General features: G+C 42.3%; 1 protein-coding gene across 5 annotated transcripts in view; it reads left to right on the plus strand.

Moving 5' to 3' along the window:
* ets1 (v-ets avian erythroblastosis virus E26 oncogene homolog 1) overlaps nucleotides 1-20,041 on the plus strand; it is a 42,143-nt gene that overhangs the window by 18,644 nt on the left and 3,458 nt on the right. For all 5 annotated transcript variants that reach the window (XM_042486045.1, XM_042486043.1, XM_042486047.1 and 2 more), the window contains 6 exons: nucleotides 9,790-9,909; nucleotides 10,616-10,816; nucleotides 11,907-11,984; nucleotides 12,360-12,605; nucleotides 13,913-14,173; nucleotides 19,747-19,865. In XM_042486045.1, coding sequence (XP_042341979.1) covers nucleotides 9,790-9,909; nucleotides 10,616-10,816; nucleotides 11,907-11,984; nucleotides 12,360-12,605; nucleotides 13,913-14,173; nucleotides 19,747-19,865 — 1,025 coding nt within the window. The remainder of the gene's footprint in view (nucleotides 1-9,789; nucleotides 9,910-10,615; nucleotides 10,817-11,906; nucleotides 11,985-12,359; nucleotides 12,606-13,912; nucleotides 14,174-19,746; nucleotides 19,866-20,041) is intronic.

Genomic DNA, 20,041 nt, shown 5'->3' on the forward strand with positions numbered 1-20,041 from the left:
CTGTGCCAGGGTCAGAGGTGTACCCAAACAAGACATCTTAAGTTGCACAAAGCTTTTACTCCTCTGTTCAGTCATAGTAGTTAAGTCCTGACACAGCAATCTTACTTTTATGTAACCCAGACTATGGTAGCTTATTATTGAAAGCATCATGTAGCCATAACAAAACTGTCAGTTGCAGAGAGACAAGCTTTAAAGATAGGAGGGAGGATTACTTAACGGGAAGGTGTTGGGTTGTGAAATACAGACATGAAAGCGCAAGTGCTCTTCAAGTTCTTATTGAGTGTTAAACTCTTGTAACACTGTTCTGAGGTTATCCAAGTATAGATTTAATATTCGAGAGAGTTGTCAATCATTTACACTACAAGTCAGCTTTGGATTTGAGTGAGTCATCCCTCTTTTACTTTACTCTGTGCATCAGGCCTGAAGTGTCAGGGTTCAGTGACTGACAGGAATGTTTGTGAGCATGCCCTGCTGGGTGGCATGCATGGAGGCAGAGGAGGAGCTGGAGTGGGAGGCTCACTTTTATCTGATGAAAAATGCTGCTGTTTGTTGTAACTGGCATGCCTGGTGCTTCTTCTGAGAGCCCTTATAAGGCATCTCGTTCAGTGCCCACCACATGCACACAAGCACATACGGGCAATGCCACACTATTGACTCTTAGAAAGGCTTCACTGATTTTCTTTTCCAAGGTGCCTCCCATGTTGGTAGGATGCGGAGAGGAGAAGCATTTGTCAGAACAGAGGGTGTTACATAAGCTTCAGGTTTTTGCTTCGGTGTGTTTGTGTCAGCACTCCTTCAGTAGCGCAGTGTAATATATGCCAATGTTTGAGTGCGTGGCTGCCTGGCAGCTGTGCAAACACTGTTTGGGTGATCCAGGCTTCCATTGATGTGGTCTGTCAATGAATTGGGCCAAACAGAGGAAACTGGTCCGTTTTTCATCTGATGTGCGCCGTGTCAAACTGTGGATGATATGGTTGGCTGGATCAGAACTTGATTAGTTGTCCAACGTTTAGTGCATCACCCCAATGTCATTAGGCAGTGTTTGACCAGGCCATGTCTGTGCCTAGAGGGTAACTGATACTGGTTTCTTCAATGGGCCTGCCTGTGCTGGCCAGACATGTCATCAACTGGGTGGATACTAATGAAGTAGCTGTGAGTTGCTTACATTGACCCTCTTTCTTTTCCCCATTCTTTAGCAATGCCTCTGTGTTACATCAATAGGTAACCCCTCCATTCATTTGGCGGTTCATTCATTGCTCCTCCAATCAGCCTGTTATCTGCCCATATAAACCTAAAACCATTATACTGCGTGGGTCCTATCTTGATGCTTCCCTGGTGACTACACGCCTTAATCTTTGCTTATGAAGCTTAGTCATAAAGCAAGGCGTGTTAGCACCAGATACAGCAGTCTGCTAAATAGTAAGCATATGGTGTGTATGAAGAAGAGAAGGGGTGGGCGTTTTAGGGACGGAGAAAGAGAGGCCTTTGAAGGTGTGGTTGATATGATGGTAGTGAATAGTTCTTGTTATGCAAAGAAAGTAGGAGAGATCAACTTCTTGCAATCAACAGCTTTTCGTTTTACTCGCATTCCACAAAAAGCCAACAACCAAAACAAAGGAAAATATGTTCCTTGGCATGGGAAATGAAGCATTAACAAGCTTTTTTTGTAACAGACAACTCTTTTTCAATCATCCACCCACCCACTCACACAATTCCTCTTCAAGTGTTTCTCCCCCTCCTTTCCCTTTCTTTCTCTGTTTCCAATGTCTTTCTGTTAGCCACATGGGTTTCTCTCACGACACCTTGATGTGGTGTATAGTGAGTTACTGGGGAGTGCACTTTGTCCCATCACCAGTCATTCCTTGCTTGTAATCCCTGAGTCATGGCAATAGACGCCTGCTGCACCACACGCCACTGGCTGTCCGACTGTGCGTCTGCTTGGCCCGCTTACTGGTTTCTGCTACCACAGGCCTACATTGATGTGTGACTGCGAACCCTAACTGGCCTGACGTTGCCCCAAAATGGCTCCACAACCTCCCACGCATCTCAGCAGCATCCTGTGCTTTAGAACCCCCCCCCCCCTTTTCCCTGTTGCTGTTTCTGTTTTATGGTCCCACATTTAGGAGCTGTGTTTCCTATAATGGGATGGAAACTGAGCTGGTTTAGAAACACGCCTGCTTTGAGAATCAGTCCACTGTCCTGAAAAGCAGTGGGTTTGTTTCACCACGGATGTTCAGCTGTCCTCAACGAGGCCATGTCACTCATTTTGTTCAGTATATGTTCCAGATTTTCTTCCCTTGTTTTCAGTTTTGTCTGCATTTGCTGCACACCACCTGTTTTTTGGAGTCGACATGCATTGCATGCTGCTTTTGTAATCAGGTGAACAAATGGGGCACAGCCGCATACTTTATGCATATCAGACCTACAGCATCATACTTGTATAGATTGATTGGCCTGCCAAAGCAAAGGGAGATAAAGGAGGGTGTGTTTGCGTGGGTGGCTGGCTCTGCTGTGTAGGTGCGACTCAGTGGCGCTGAGTTGGGCCAAGGTGACACAGTCAAACGGGAGGCACATGAGTTCTGGCAGATATAGAGGAGGTCGAGGAACGGGACTCTATGTAAGGTTTTACACTGCCTCTGGAGTTTAGCTATGAGAGTGAAAGCAGCTGGATTCCATTGTCTGCCTATGACCTCTCTAGTATCTGCATGTTTTAACACATTGAAATGTGTTGCCTTTTCTGGCTACAACTCCCGTAGCCCAGAACATAATGAGAACTTGACTTTGGCAGCATTCAGTTTCAGAAAGGCCATTGTGTTGTTGGAAAATGATCTTTTGGCTTCACAGAAACGCTCATTAGAGATGCTCTGTTTGCTGCCTGTTTGTTCTATGCATAGTTACAGATTAACAGTGACAAATTTTGACTCACTGAAGAGGAATTTTACAAGATATGGTCACTGCTTTCATCATGACCAGTCACATTGTCAATTGAAACAGCATGATATCCCCAGAAGTCCAGTCATACTTTGATGGAGTGAGTCATGGTCTGTCTGTGTATACTAAGGTTTTGTGTGTGTGTGTGTGTGTGTGTGTGTGTGTGTGTGTGTGTGCAAGAGAGAGAAAGAGAGAGATAGTGAAGTAAAAGGTAATCATGAGATTACACATCTGCAATGATATGCACTTGCATTGGAAATCACTCCCATCTCTTATTGCAAAACACTGAGTTGTAACTTTCCAGTTTTCAAATCGCGGTTTACATCTTTTAAAGTAAGCCAAGTCAGCCGAAGCTGAGGTGCTTTACAGCGTCATGAAAAAATAACACCCGTATCTTAAAAAAGATAAAGGAAGAAGGGATGTTGCCAGATGTTTGATGTTTTATACTCTTATTAGCTATGGAGCCTACACTGAGCTTAAAATAGAAGGGTAATTCATCATCTTGAGCTGAAACCATTTTGCCACTTAGACCACAAGTCATTTTTGGTCGCATTAGAGGAAAACAAGAAAGCTGTGAGAAGCACATTAGCAATTGTAAAACAGAGGTGGAATGTAAGGCACGCAACATGAAAACACTGCGGTCTAGGGGGAATTTATTTATCAAGTATCCATCTGTCGCCCATAGCTTGCCTTCAAACAAGCAACAAGCTCTCATATATGTTTGATTATATAATTAAACCCAGCCACTACAAGAATTACATGTGTATGCGTTGCACAAAAGAGCACGTCGTGTGGCAAACACTTCCATTGGTGTGTGTGTGTGTGTGTGTGTGTGTGTGTGTGTGTGTGTGTGTGTGTGTGTGAACGTGTAGCCGTGCCACATAATTCACACTTATATCAGGAACCTGGTTGTGGAATGTATCAGTTTGGACTAAAAATGGGGCAGGCACAATGTTTTGTGGAAAAAATGCAACACGGAGAGTAAACTGTTTGTCAGATATGTCGTGTGTTTGGTTTAACGCCTAAACAGTTCCCCCAGAGCATCCCCTGTGTGTTTACAACAGGGACGGAGCCTGGGAGGCAGCTAGCCTGGATACAGCTAGGCTAACACCACCTGCACTCTCCAGTGCAGTGCTCGCCTGTCAGTTCCCGTTTCTCACCACTATGCCTAACACTGATGGATAAAACAAGACAGTCAAATCCTTTTGGACTAAGTAGTGCTTTCATTATAAATATTTAACATGTATGGAGGTCATAGAAAACCTTCAAGTTCTGTGACATTTTTAAGATCTTTACTGTTTGTGTAGTGCTTTAGAGCATGCTGGGTTTTTCTCCCAATATTATTCTCAAAGTAATAGAGAACTTGGAGGTTGTGCAATGGGCTGTTGTGAGAAGTGCATTACTGTTGCTCAACCTTTGATACTTGAGGCATACCTAACAAAAAAAGAAAAGCAGGCCTTTTCATGCTGTTAAAGATCACCAAGCAACAAAGCTTGGAAGCAGTTAAATAAGCAACAAGGAGCCAAATCCTGCTGAAAGTGCTTTGTCTCTGTTTCCCTCATTCTTCTGAAAAGAATTCCATCAAGATTTTAGCAAAAATATGTTTAGCGTCTGTTGGCGATGGTGCGTATCATTTCAAACTCAGAAGTAATGTCATATCAAGCACTGAGACTTTGGCATAAACAGTAGAGTTAATGCACTTTCACATCATAAGCTAATATGATTTCAGAGATGGAGGGAGTGGAGGAAAGAAAGACAGCAAGGCAGCTATGGGGTATTAGTCTCACTTATTGTCTGCTTCAGTAGCCGGTATGTCTGTGCTGGTGATGATCCTGGACAACTCTAGTTTCATGGCCAAAGGCAGATGTCAGCAGTGGTGGCTGCGTCCCGTACAGCTGCTTTACACCACCACAGGCTTGTGCTTCAGGGGGGCAGCCAGAAGCCAGTGGTGGAGACCTAAGAATAAAACCAGTGTTTCAGCACTGTTGTCTGTGATGGTGGGATGATCCTGGTTTTTGTGTTGGATCTCTTTTAGTTAACACCATCCAGCGCTGGAGTAGGGTTAGGTATAGGTCTGGTCTGGCTTCTTCACTTTGGCTTGAGACAGGCCTACTCATCTATTCCTGGTCCTTGGCATTGAGATGGAAATCTAAACAGCAGAGCGGCTGGCTGAACAAGCAGCCCTCTCAAAACCAGACTGCCACCCCGTCCTCCTCCTCTTACTCCACTACAGCCCTCAGCCACCACTTTATCACCCCGTGGCGCTGAAAGGGCCCCCTTCATGCTGGTCGGGTTTATGACCCTGCGTTCTCAGACCAGGGGTCCAGATACGGATCTCCATCAAAGGGTCTCTCAGATACCACTGTCACCTCTGGTCTGCTGTGGGTAGACTGGTCTGCCTTAAAGAGACGATTATAAGCCCTCGGCATGTAGCCAAGACTTCCTCTTTTTTTTTTCTTGCACTATGTTGTGACCCTGCTGATACTTGTATACATGTTGGGATATTCAGGAAGGGTATGACCCTCACCTGAACCCACATCTTACCTTACTTCCCACAGGAAGTGGCAACTTAGCCACAGGAAATTGACTCTTGTGCTGATTTAAATAAAGCCCACCATACACTCTTCTACAGAAGGGCATAGAGAGGAGGACATGAGTTACCACATGCTTTGACACTGATATAAATAAATGACTATTTGACCCAGGAGTGTTTTACTTTTGAAAGACCAAGCTTTGAATAGCCTTTTTATGTCATCCTTTTTTTTGTTGCTGTAATTTTTGAGCTGCCAACTCTCTTTTCCTCACGCCAACACACACCCACTCATTGGACAAACTCTATAGGGCTATTTATAGCTCAATCGCATGATAGAAAGCATATTGTCCCTTATTTGTTGGGTCTGGTTGCCTGCTCTGCTTGTATCGTTGCATCATTCTGAGCGGAGGCAGCAGTCCAGGCTTTATGAATGAAGCGAGTCTCTGCCAGAGGCTGGGAGATGGCACTGATCCCACTGTGATGTCACTCCAGAGACAAGGAGAAGAGAGAGAGCATTATGAGACCTCTCATTCATTCTTCTCTATCTCTCTTCCCACTGTGCCCACCCCTGGTTCTCTTGTCCTGTGATGGGCTCAAATTACAAGCTGGTGACTCAAACCCCCTACTCAGCTCCCCTCACCCACCCGGGATGCTCCCTCGCTATCTTCCCCTGCCCTGCCCAGCCCTGGTTGTTCCAGCCCTGTAGACTTTGGTCCCACTTGCAAAAATCCCAATTTCATGCCCACGCTCTGGCGCACAGGCGAAGAAGGCTGCTAATTTATTTCATGTATGTGTGTTCATAAGTGTGTCAGTTTAAGTTTGCCAAACAGAACCGCTCTAAGGTTGGGGGCTTGGTCACAGGGGCAGGGCAATGAAGGTGCACAGTCTGTCAGTAAGAATCCCTTGGGGGAAATCTGGTCGTCGCACTCAGCAGCCTGTCCATTACTCATATGATGGCAAGAGCTGAATGGGTAATCAATAGCTTTTATTGTAAATGCAGACGAAACATCAGTCTCACTTCATCAGTGATTCTTATAATAGATGGACTTATTATTCCTTCTACATCATTAGCAGAACTTGGTTTCATTTCATACTTTTCACCCCAGACACTCTTTTTACTCTTGTTAGCGAAATGCCTTAATGTTGCTTGTGATTTACACCCACTCCCACATTTGGTGAGCTAAGTGGATGGGACTCATTTTGCGGACAGGCCCACACCATCTAATGTGGAAAGTGATGACTTGTGGATGCTCTAACTCTCAGTACACACTGACCATTCTGGATCTAATGGGACTCGCAGGCATTGAAATCCTATCAGGACTTCATCATTTACTAGAGATTGGCTGGATCCGAGCTCGCCTCTCTCTCGCTAATGGATGCACACTGTACATTAGCTCTGCCGCAGATAACTTTCATATGGATCACTCGCCATGGAGGCTGCACTGTTATTGTCGCACTTTTAGGTCTTTTGTTTGTCTGGTAGCTTTTTTGTGTCCTCTGCTTCATGTCTTTAAGATTTCAATGCACAGAAGAACAACAAAGTGATGTGCTTAGTTATAAATACTATTAAGAAACCTTTGTTGAAGGTGCAATAGGTCTTTGTAGATTGTTGCACTGTGGCCGGACAGTCCAAACTTAGAAGACATTTGTTTTGCTTTGAATTGCTGCAACATGGTAAACAAAAGCCTACTTCAGACTCATTTTAAACAGGAAAAATGAGTAATGAAACTAGAAACAAAAGAAATCACATAAAGCCAGGGTTAGGGTTAGGATTAGCTCATTTTTTTAACCCAATTTTAAATTGCTCTATAATAGTGATGCACATTTTTCTCTTTTTCTCTAGAGTGCCTAATGGTAGTTCTCATGCACAGTGGTGTTAAGTGTCTTTGATGGAGGATTTAGTGCTAAAGTGGATTCAAGTCTGTGTGGGCAAGAACAGGCTGGGGCCGGGTTGATAAAAGCAATGGAGAGGGAGGAGCGTAAGCGGTTCGAAAGTGCAGACAAACTCCACTCGATCCAGCTTAAATAAACTGCCACATTTCGCCCCTGCCTTCACATCAAAGTGCAGACTGTCTGAGCCCTAGTCCCATCTCAGTTTGCAGCCGTTTGCAACATGTACGTTTTTGCACTACCAACACTACTTAAAAGAAAAAAATGAGCTCAGCAGAAGCCTAGACAACCCTGCTGTCAGGGGCAACTTGTACACAAAGACAGCTTGCCTGAGGTCTTATTTTTATTGTGAAACTGCACGGTTTATTCTGATGTGTGAACTGCGTCTGACAATAGTTAAACGGAGGTCTTATGTGAGCCTGTAAAACAGTGTTTATTCTCAGCTCCTCTACCTTGCTTTTACTTTTAACTTGAATGAATAACTTTGTTTGTTCACCAGTATAACAGAGAGAAATATATTATTACAGGCCTAATTCAATCACATGAAGACGCAAAGAACTCTTGTCTGTGCTCTGTCTCGCGCATGTTGTGGGGTTTCTTTCTTTAGAGAGAGAGAAAATAGAGGGAAAAACAAGAGCCAAAGAGAGAAAAAAGAAACTGGGAGACCTAATTTTACTAACAGCCAGACAGACGTTGGTTACATGGGCGAAGGAGGGACAGCTGCTGTGCATTCCAGACGAGGTCGAGACGTCAGCGAGTGGTGAAAACAGGCATGAACTGTATGTTGCCCCAGTGTACTTCTGGCAGATAAAACCGCCGAGCCGGTGGAGATGCCAGAACATCTGGGTTGGACGGATGGCAGCTCTGTGAGAGGAGTGACACAACGTTTCTTCATGCCCTCAGGACATGGCTTTTGTGATCTGGTTTTTAACGTTTTTAATTGGCGCGCAATGGAGACAGACAAGAGGGAAGATCTAAGGGGAAAGACATGCTGCAGAAATGAAAGCCTAATTGAACCCTTGATTTTGTATGCACCTCAACCCGCTGAAGCACCAAGATGTTAAAGTTTTGTCTCATGCACTTTACTCCCCCAAATTGATTAGGGAGGATATGTCATACATCAGACTCTGATAGACCATGATATACAAGGTGTCTGTCTTTGTTGTGTTTATGAGTGTGGGTGCTTTGTAGAATGAATGATAAAGGCATGTGAGGTAATTGGAACTCCATAGGGCCTCTTTCATGCACATTTATAAGTCATTTCTTGAGTCTTGGTTGGATTAGTTTTTAGTGTGTTCTAGAATTAGTGGCCTGGGGGTCTTCTCCCCTCATCATCTCCCCTGCTTTGCCCCCTCATCCCACACTTCTGCAGCCTGCTCAATCTAATTAGATGAGTTCAAGTCATCAGGCACTGTTTAAAGCCATCAAAGGGAGCTCTGTTCCGCACTGGGTGCCCACTGGCTGTGAGCAGAGAACAGTGAGCCTAGTGTGTGACCGAGACCCTTGAGACAGCCCACACCCTAACTCTTCTAGCCACCCGCCAGCAGCCACGGTGACATCATCACCTCATCCCTCAACCCTTGACCTCTCAGAATGTTTGACCCCGTGCTTGGTCCGGTGACAGTAGGCCCACTGTGTAAGGGCGGCGACGCAGGAAAGCTAGCAGGGGTCACAGTGTCACTGATGGGCACCACGCTCTGCTCTCCCACCCAGGATGTGCGTGCAGGAGAGTGGCTAATGTTTGTAGTATTTGCAAATAAACTTGTGTGTTTGTCTGAGTGTCCAACCGGTGGGATTTGCTTTTGGACATTGTCTGAAATACCAGAAACTGAAGAGAATTGACAATAAAATAAGAAGTGGTTGAAGCTACTTGTGGGACATTTTCTAAACTGTTCCCACTCACCATGGATTGAATTCTATTGGAGCATGGTGAGTGAAATATGCAAATGTAAATTATTGTGCAAAAATAGTGCACATGCAGTGTTACTTAGTTTGCAAGCAGTTCAGATGCTACTGTGTGACAGCTCTTGTTTAAATAGATTGGAGTTGATGCAGAGACAGTGGCTGTCTAGACGGGATGTAATTGTTGAGCCATGTTGTTGATCACGGTCAGATACAACTGTGTTGACTTTGTTTGTGTTTGAGTGTGTGTGTGTGTGTGTGTGTGAATATCTAACTGAATCACATTCACAAGTCTGTCTTTCCCGCCCTCTTCTCTGTCTCAGTTGTCTCTGTTTCATTTCCCATTCAGTAAACTTTATTGGCATTAAATACATACAGGATGCATCATCGTAGCTTGGGTTGTCAATAATAATCAAAGCAGTATGTAATATTAGCATATTTGTGACTTCACTCCCAAATGAAATGCATATTGATATTGCTCCAAATAACATCATAATCAGTTTTTTTTTTTTTTTGTAATTTGTGATTGGCAGATCCAGAGTGTGGCGATGTCCCCCTGCTAACTCCAGGGAGTAAAGAGATGATGTCCCAGGCTCTGAAGGCCACCTTCAGTGGCTTCACAAAGGAACAACAGCGGCTGGGTATTCCCAAAGGTGAGACAGTCAGCTGCTTGTGTTCTTGTTAACCCCTGTAAACATTTTCACTGAGGAAATGAAGTGTTATCAGTAAAGCATGAGACCTTGAAAACACCTCAACATCTCACATGTCAGGCATCCAGTAGATTATCTCACATTATAGTCTGCTTTAGATCAGTCAGTGAGGGCGTCTCTTAGAAGGAATGAGAACAGGGAGACACCCAGTTATTCCAAAAGTGGCCTTATATTACATACATTTCAGTCTGGGCAGACGGTCTGACTGCAGTGTCCAGAGAATTTAGATACAGACAGTAAAATAATGAGTTAGCTTCTTAAATGGGAGTAGAGACTCTTCATGCAGTTTGGAAGCAGCAGGATTCGCAGTATCAGTTTGTGCAATTGCACTATATCTGCAAACTATGGTTTTGGCTTGTCATTACCACAACTGCTTATATCCACCACTGTGTGTCCCTGTTTGTTTTTGATTGACTTGTTATGGGTGGTTATATTTACCACAGAGGTAGTGTCAAAGTCAGCAGCATAACCAAAAAGCTCTCCCACATTGAAAATGGAGCAAATTGTGCTGCAGTTCATAGTGCATGTGTAGTAACTGCATCTCAGTCTCAATACACATCAATACTTTAACAGAAGGATTGAATGCATTGCATAAATATTAGGTGAATATAACAATTGTCGTGAATATATCAATTGTTATCCTCGTCAGATCCCAGACAGTGGACAGATAACCATGTGGCTGAGTGGCTAACGTGGACAGTGAACGAGTTCAGTCTGAAGAATGTTGACTTTGACAAATTCTGCATGAACGGAGCCAGCCTGTGTGCGATGGGGAAGGAACGCTTCCTGGACTTAGCACCTGACTTTGTGGGTGACATCCTTTGGGAACATTTAGAAATGCTTCAGAAAGGTGAGGTCACAATGGTAGAAAGATTTTTTTTCACTTTTGTATATTATTAGATGGGTTTTTTTGACAGCGCCATTTTCAAGGTATACTGATTTTCAACTAGCTTTGTATCATAACAGCGTGGGTAGTATGTGTCAGTGAACTGTGGTCAACCTCCCTCTATCTAACCAGTGCCAGATCTCCCTTCTCCCTCACAGTGAATAGCGTCGGATGATGCAAAATTTGTCATCTGGCAGCATTTTGCTTGCTCTGCTTGCTTCCACATTTTCATATTGCCCGCCACCCATGTTGCCAACACAGACACAAAGAGTATAGAAGAGACACTCAAATTCTGATCAAACAATGAAATTAGGCAGTGCTGATCAAATATAAACCAAGATAATGTTACTGAATTGCCTATTCCTCGCCTTTTTTTTCAGTCATGTATTTTAGTGCCTTGTTTAGCTGTAATAGCGAGTGTTTGTGAACAGGAAGTGGCTGCCATATTCTTTCCTTCATAGTGAAAACACATGCTGAAAAAAACAGAGATTAAACATTAAAACAAGCAGCGCTGATCAGATATAAACCAAAATTCTCTGAGATGCCTTTTTCTCACTTTAAATGCTTTCAGACACATATGATAGCTTATTGTCTAACTGTAATACATGTCAAACTGACAAGTTTGCATAACATCACCAACCAGTTTATTGGTCTGGTATGGCGCAGTGCATTCTGGAAGTTGTAGGGTTTCTACCACTTTACCAAAAGTGAATGCCACACAGGTTTTTTTCTATTTTCTGTGGTCATACTGTACCACTTGCAAAAGTATTTGTGTCTTTCTGCTGTATAGACAGCCCAGTTGTATTAAAAGACCATCTTCCCAGCAGTTAAGTACTTTTTTAAGTGAAAGAGAAAAACTCTGACCACACTGCATGATATCACTACTTGCACCAATGTAGGACACTGTTGGCATTTGCTATAGTAACAGGAGCCAAACAGGAAGACGCAATTTAGCTCAGGCCATTAATTTTTGATAATGTTGGATGCAGTTACATGATACATGAAATCAATGGCGAGGTCACTGACGCTCGTTCTCTATCTATTTTTCATGAAGAGGATGCAAAGCATTACCCCATCAATGGACTGACCTCCAACTTCCAGGAATCCCGTTATACCTCAGACTACTTTGTCAGTAAGTACTCATCATACTCAATCACTCTGTGTAATAGCATAAGATGTGTGCCTAAAATATGAATGGAGAAAGAGGAGTGGTTTAGTTTTGGATTTATATCCTAGTAGAAAGCCTTTGCATATTGACTGCATATTGTTAGAATGATTTGCTAGATTTAGGTATATGTCTAATCGATAATCCCGCCTCAAATGTAACACTCATCTCATGCACTCTGGGTTGTGTTTTGTTACTGACTATTCACATACTAAGCATTTTGGCAGCAGTTCAGCACAAGATGGATAATGACTCCACTCTCCTAAGATTGATCTTCCTCCTTTGCTTTGCTCTTTCCATCTCTGCTTTCTATCCATGCTCATTTCCCTTTTGTGTCTCCAGGCTACGGTGTTGAGCATGCTCAATGTGTCCCTCCTTCTGAATACTCAGAGCCCGGCTTCATCACAGAGTCCTACCAGACACTTCATCCCATCAGCTCGGAGGAATTGCTGACGCTCAAGTACGAGAGCGAATACCCTGCTGTCATCCTACGGGACACGCCTCTCAACCCGCTGCAGGGGGACTACTTCAGTGTCAAGCAGGAGGTGGTATCACCCGACAACATGTGTGTGGGACGCCTCAGCAGAGGTGAGGGGTCACAAACTAGTTTTAGGAGTATAGTTAAGATTTCAACAGAGTGTTACATGGAATAATGTGCCGCATTTCTGTTTTAATCAACAGTTTGTTTGGATTGTGAGTGCTTGTAGATGTTTTTTTGCGTGGGTGTCAGTGTGCGTGTGATTGTGATTGTGCTGAGGCTACCAGAATCTTGTCATGCCACATCAGCGTGCATGTATTAGAAGAGAAGAAAAGCAGGCCCTCTGGTTGGTTTGTGGTTCAAGCAAACCCGTCTCTAACACTCTAGACTGGGTTGGGAAAAAAAGAAAAGTCTATTGTTTTTGTCAGTGTGATACACGAACCAAAGCCACAACGTGTTCTCTTCTTGCCGCCCGTCCTTTATGTAAAACAGCCCAAGTGGTGTAACCTTCGAGAATTTTTTTTTTCTTTCTTGTTTCTGTTGGCCTCTTTTCCTCGACTTCTGAGTAAGGAGATAGAGGTGTCATCCTCAGTGAGCGAGCGTGGGGTTTTCTCATGAAACTGTTTGCTTTTCTGAATGTGCAGGCTTGTTTTCTCTCCTAGTGATAGTTTACAAAGGAATTAGCAGCGTGGTTTACATTTATAGCTATAAAGCTAGGATTTTCTTCTCACAAATCCCCAGCTGTATAAATGAATACCATGTGCCCATGTACACTATGCAACCCTCCTGCCAGTGCTTCAAGCATTTGCCTGCAAGGTATGAGAACCAATCCCCATGCATCCCACATACCGAGCTTTTCAGCGTTGTGCTCTCCCGACGTGGGAAAGTATTTTGTAGCAGAAGTGATGTCCACATGTGGCTTCAATTTTAGCAGTTGAAGATTTCGGCATCAATTGTGGGGCTGCATTATCTGTCATTTAATAATGACTCGCCATTGAAAGGCTCCTCTTATCTTTCCCAAGGCCAAAAATAGCAAGGCAATTTGTGTGATTGTCTCCCATTTAAAATCAAACCCAAATGGTGGTTGTAAAAAGGAAATGAGGTGTGAAATGGAGAGATGTGGCGCCGTACGGAACAATATAGCTTAGAGAGAAGGAACATAATTTACTGCTAAGGTGTTGTTTATGTCACTTTAATAAATGTTTCTCTTTTGTCAAATTCTAAAGAAAACTTAGAACAACAATTAACATTCTAATGCACTGAAGTAACACATTGGAAAAAAAAAGCTTTTTTAGAAGAAACACATCAATAATTATAATTCAGGCTTTATTTAAGAGTTAATACAATGCGATATACCATAAAATGTACAGTTTGCACCTTTGTAATATCTATATTTCTATTGCTGTTTTCCACACAGGTAAGCTTGGTGGCCAGGACTCTTTTGAAAGCATCGAGAGCTTTGAGAGCTGTGACCGATTGACCCAGTCATGGAGCAGCCAGTCTTCGTTCAGCAGCCTGCAGCGGGTACCTTCGTATGACAGCTTCGACTCAGAAGACTATCCCACTGCCTTGCATAACCACAAGCCCAAGGGCACTTTCAAAGACTACGTGAGGGAGCGATCAGACCTCAGCAAGGATAAACCCGTCATCCCAGCGGCTGCACTGGCAGGATACACAGGTAAGATGTCTAGAGGTCAGAGTTTATACATTATAATTTTATATTTTATAGAACTACCTTGAAAGGGGCTGCAGCTTTTTATAGATGTCTTCTGCAGCAGATATTTTTAAAATGTCAAACCAGGGAAAGCATGGGGCGACCAGTAACATTAATCATGGCTCTATTCCATTAAGGTGTGCCGGTAAACTGCCTGGCAATCTCAGTTTCAGGGCTGTGACACTGGTACACAAAAAAAGGAATACATTCATTATTCATTCTCATATTCACAAATTGTAACAAAAAGAGGAACTCTATTATTTATTTTTATGTTGTAATATTGTTATTAACTACAGTTTGTTCATGTGTGGCAGCAGGTGTGAGAAAGGGATGTCCCCTTCCTGTTTTGTCCCTTTTTCTATCATTCTGTGTACCCTCTCTAAATTCTGACATAAATTCTGATATTTCATGATTTCGACTTTTTCCTCAGCAGCAGTTTGAGTCGCATGGTGGATAATTGATCCATCGATCTAGCTGGAGCTAATCAGACTGAGTGATGACAGTAGCTGCTGGTGTAGAGATGACTGACATCAAACTTTTAGACCCAGGAAAATGAATGTTTAAGTTTCATTTTCTCTGTGCCTGGCGTTGTGCTGCTTCATCTATGCCCCAGAATATGCTTTGTGCTCCTGATGCACTGAATAATAGAAAGGTAAACATTCCAATTGTGCCTCTAATGAACAATTAAAAAACAAACTAATCCAAACACATAAAATTAATATTTGGCGGCACTGGTTTTAATCATGGCAGGCTGCCACAAATTCATGAATGTGTCGGCAACCCTGAACTATATATATATATGCGGTGAGCTAAAGTTAAGTAATTATATGGGTAATTAGGATTATTCTTGATAGTTTCTGCATGCCACCAGTGGACTTCAAGCCTTATAGGGAATGAGATGCAGTGCAGCTGTAACACTTGTTGATGCAAAAGCCCCAGATGTGTGATGTGCGCTTGTAGACCAAAAGAAAAAAAACAAAAACAAAACACCTTTTACCCTGGCAGCCCGAGTCATGCACATTACGGGAAGCAGAGTAGATTTTGCTCATATCTTCGTCTCTCACTCTCTCTCTGTGTGTCTTTGTCTTGCACTCTTTTGTTCTGTCTTCACTTCTCATCTACCTCCTTGTTATCTGCAGCCCGCATCTCAACCTATTTTTTCCAGGTCGTCCTAGCAACGCCGCTGAAACATAGAAATTATGCCTGCCCCTGCACATAACACCGGGGAGAAAAAAATATCTCTTCATCTCACGAGGCATCTACATACTCATACACGCTCAAACAGCGGGCTTACGTATGTTCTTCAAGCTCAATGAAATGTGGAAATAATCTGCAAACTCTTCTAAAGCAAATGCACTGTTTTAGCACCTGTCAAGGTTTTGATCTGAGGAAGGAGCATAAAAAGATGACTGCTGTTACTACTTTTAACAGTTTACCAGGATGTGTCTACTTTCCATATCATTTACTGCATAAGAAAATACACAATAAAATTTTGTAGTCATCAGTTAATGTTTTAAGTCTTTATGACATACCACTGTTTAAAAACTGGGTAGTAAGGACAGCTAAATTGCATCTTGCTGCCAAAGTGTTTGGGACTTTTTCAGCCATGTTTAAATTATAGTCACAAGGCTGTCAGTTCACCAGTATTTGGAGAAGGGGAAATCCAAGCAAATTTCTCCTCATCACTAACAATGCATACATCAGATCTCAACAGTCTGTCCCTAAAGTTGGTATGCACAAGTTAATTGGTCGTCTGTATGGTTATTAGTTCAAAAGCTGCTTCTAGAACAATGAGTCATTCATCGGTAATGATGTTGGAAATATGTCGTAATGCACATATAATCGAATAATAAAGAGTACAAAAGCCCCTGTAGTGATCATTAGATGTTGTTTTGCTTCATAAACACTGTTTTAATAGAGTGGACTGAATCAAGAAACTGAAAATAAATGATAAAAATAATATTGGTGTGATGGCATCTGCCTTTATGAAATGAGCTTTGGCAAAAATCTGTATTATATCAAAATATTAACATAAGCATGTCAAAATTTGTCTTCTTTCAAGACCTTTTCAGATGTACGCCACCAAATTCTGGTTCCATTCAATCTTGATGTCTGACTTGTATCAGTCGTTACGACAGGATAGCTAACTCCAAAGAGCTCATGTGTGTAAAAGCCTGGCGAGTGTCCCCAGCCTAATGCATAGTGATGTACTCTTACTGTGGAGAATGTACTTCCTCTGAGCTTTTACGCACCAGGAAAAGGGAAAGATGAAAAAAAAATCAGGCTAAACTACCCCAATTTTCCTAAAAGAGAAAAAAAGCCATGCAGCCTGCAGTCCAAGCTGTTATCAGGAGCAGCGTAAGGAGAGTGTAGTCCTTCAAAGATGGAAGCTATTTTTTGAGTGTACATGTGTGTGCGGGCCCATGCGCATGAGTGTGGGTGGATGAAGAAATAGACGAGGAAAGGGAGAGCGAGAGAGAGAGCGAGAGAAACCTCAACCAAAAAAAATGTAGGATTCTAAATTGATGTTTATGGCAGCTTACTCTGCTTGGCTTCCTGTCCCAGTCACAGGGTGACAGGTGACACTTGACGGGGAGCCTGATAAGGCTGCAGAGAGATAAGTGAAGCTGCAGTTGTCATCTTAGTGGTTTCCTGTGACAATTTTTCATTTACACCTCTGTCTACGGTAACATCAGGCAGCTTTACAACATGATAAACTCTCTATTTGCATCTTGATACTTAGCTGTCTCTCTCCAGCTCCCTGTCTCACAAGTACAAAGTACAAAGATGCATTATGTGTCATTTACATTGGGGATGCTGGAGACATGTCCCCACCACTTTTTGAAATGGCTGATTTTAACCCATCACTTTTTTTAAGTTAACTTGCACCAAGAAACGCTAAACTAGCTGGGTCTGTTGAGAATGATTTATCTTACGACAAGAAAACATACCTTACAATGTAAGCATAAAAGAAACAAATGTGCAGTGTCAAAAATGCAAGGTTAAAAAAATTAGGAAAAAAATCCCCCCTACCTTACGGATTCTAAAATGATCCCCCAAAAATGTCCATGTGATGATCAGTAATTTTAACAAATTCTTGACTGAGTTTCTTCTCTGTCTGAGTTGTTTATTCTCTCTCTGTGTGAACATGACACAACATATCAGCTATTCAAGTCCAGAGGGGTTATAAACTAAAAGTAATTAGTGTGTTATTGAATAGGTGCCACATACACATTTAAAGAGGTTTCTGCCCCAAACAAAATAACACAGAAGAATAAATCATGCATATATGTGTGTTGACTCAACAGGGACAACATTACATGAGTAATTTTGAATTGTAACTTGCCCGCTAAATTTTGTTTTTTTTTCCATAACATAAATATAAACCTGTCCATCGCAAATTGGTGCAGGAGATAAAGTGTTTCCTCAGGACGAACCCTCAGACCCTCTGCTTAATACATTCCTTCCACCCCAAATGTTAAAACGAAATCTGCACCCTTACACAGAAGTACTTTTTTTCTATTGCTACTAGATTTAGATTTACTCAAGTGGCCATTTACCAAGCAAAAGAAAAAATACATCTACATATGTGTGTGTGTGTGCGTGTGTGTGTGTGTGTGTGTGTGTGTGATTTTTACATTTACAACAAAAGAAATCTATACATTCATCCTTTGTTGCAGCCTCAATCTACATCCAGCTAGTTGCATATGCTCAAGACTCATTTGGCATACCATGGGTCAGACACTTAACTTTGCTGTGACTGTGAGCTCCTACCCCACCCACCCTTTTGCTACAGTATGCTTTTTCAATGAGGCCCATTGTGCATGCAGACTTGTAACATATTTCTGGAAACTTTTCTTTTTTCTTTTTTTGTCAAAGGGTCGCCTACATTCTGGCATGAGAGCGCAGGGGGCTGGTAAACGGGCACTGTATCACCCTTATGTGGGCTCGCTATTACAGTAGCAGACATTTGGAATGCGAGTCGATGCTTTCTGTCTGAAAGAGACCCAGTGTTGAACAGCACATTTATTTTCCAAAGTCTTGATGTCTGTTGTCATGCACCTTCTCCGATCCTTGCAGGAGTAAAGAGGGCTCACAAGCACCGTTTAAAGTGTTCAACCCACACATCTGTTTCCCTGAAAGCTTTTGTTTGTGTTCTTTAAAAGTACATTTGGTTTTCTGAGGCACTTGAAAGAGAGATGACTTTTGCGTATAGCTTCAGTTTTGCTGAGGCGGTGTGCTGCATAGGCAGGTGTGATTTCAACATGCGAGCCTCAAAAGTGGGTGGCTTGGTGTATGTGCTGAAAAACCACAAGATCAAAGTGCTATGCAGTGAATCTAGTTCAGAGCAAAGACCAGCCCTTTTCTTTTGGTTATCTTTGTTCTGCTTTCCCTCCTTTTTTTCTCTATGAAATGTAATAAAGTTCTTGTAATAGCACTGAATTCACTTTTAACAGCTTATTATATTACTCTATATTTATTTGAAAAAAACAATCCAGTATAATAATACAGATGACTTAGCAGCCTCTCTTTTTTCACATGCACAGTCTGTATTCAACTCCCCGAGACGTGTTGCTGAAGTCTAAAGGCACCCCGTCCTATTTTAAACTAGTGATTTCATCAGTATGGAACTCATACAGACACAGACTCTAGATTCACATACTGCACAGGGCAACTGCCAGACAAGGGAATACATGATGAATGGGACTGTTGTATTTCAGAGGGCATTTGGTTCCATTGCTGTACTTCAGTCTGACCCAAATTAGTAGGTTTACTTTGTCCCTCTTCATATACAAGTGAATATTTGGCATAAATATTTAACACTGTCATTAGTATACACCTTGGAGATACAATATAGTCCTCCTTTTGATCTGGAATTTTCAATCTTCTCTATCCTTGCAGTGCAAGGAGATCATATTTTTTGATCTTGCCAGAAGAAAAAAGCTAATATTTGGTTGTAAACAAAACACTCCGTGGTGGCATGACTTAATGTCACCACCACAACAAATATGTGTTGCTGTGTGATTTGATAACACAGCTATACAGATTTATCAGCAACAAGTTGCTAAATGAGATTGCAGAACTTGTTGCTGATAAATCTGTATAGCTGTGTTATCAAGCCTCAGAATTCACTAGTTGGGCATTTATTTACATATTTTATGTTGTAGAACAAATGTGAAAGTCTTTGAGCTTGTGTTAACCCAGTTATCCCAATCACTAGGACAAAGTGATTGGGTTGAGTTTAGCATCAACCATACCATATATTATTATATATTCTATATTCTATCTCTCTCTCTCTCTCTCTCTCTCTCTCTCTCTCTCTATATATATATATATATATATATATATATATATATATATATATATATATATATATATATATACTTTGGTACTTCATGGATCAAGAGTTGAAGGGTGGGGGGCCCACACAGACTCTTTATCCATAGGGCCTAGAATTTGGTGCTATACATTTGCCTCTAACTTCTCGATGTCAGTAGTTTTTAATGCAAACCTTCTCTCCCCGATCTGTCCTGCAGGCAGTGGCCCCATCCAGCTTTGGCAGTTTCTTCTGGAGCTGCTAACCGACAAGTCTTGCCAGTCCTTCATCAGCTGGACAGGCGACGGCTGGGAGTTCAAGCTCTCCGACCCAGATGAGGTGAGAGGTCGTGACCTCGCTGGTCACTGGTACACATGCTGGGAGGTCCTAAGTAGTTAGCCACATGAACAAGATGTCTTCTGCTTTTGTGAAAACATTTTGAACGCCTTGTTTGGCTTCATCAATCTTTTTGGAAGGGCTACTGGTTTTGCCAGTAGTTCATTTCAAAATGACCA

Source organism: Plectropomus leopardus, chromosome 5 (assembly GCF_008729295.1).
Source record: "Plectropomus leopardus isolate mb chromosome 5, YSFRI_Pleo_2.0, whole genome shotgun sequence".
In the NCBI taxonomy this organism is placed as follows: domain Eukaryota; kingdom Metazoa; phylum Chordata; class Actinopteri; order Perciformes; family Serranidae; genus Plectropomus; species Plectropomus leopardus.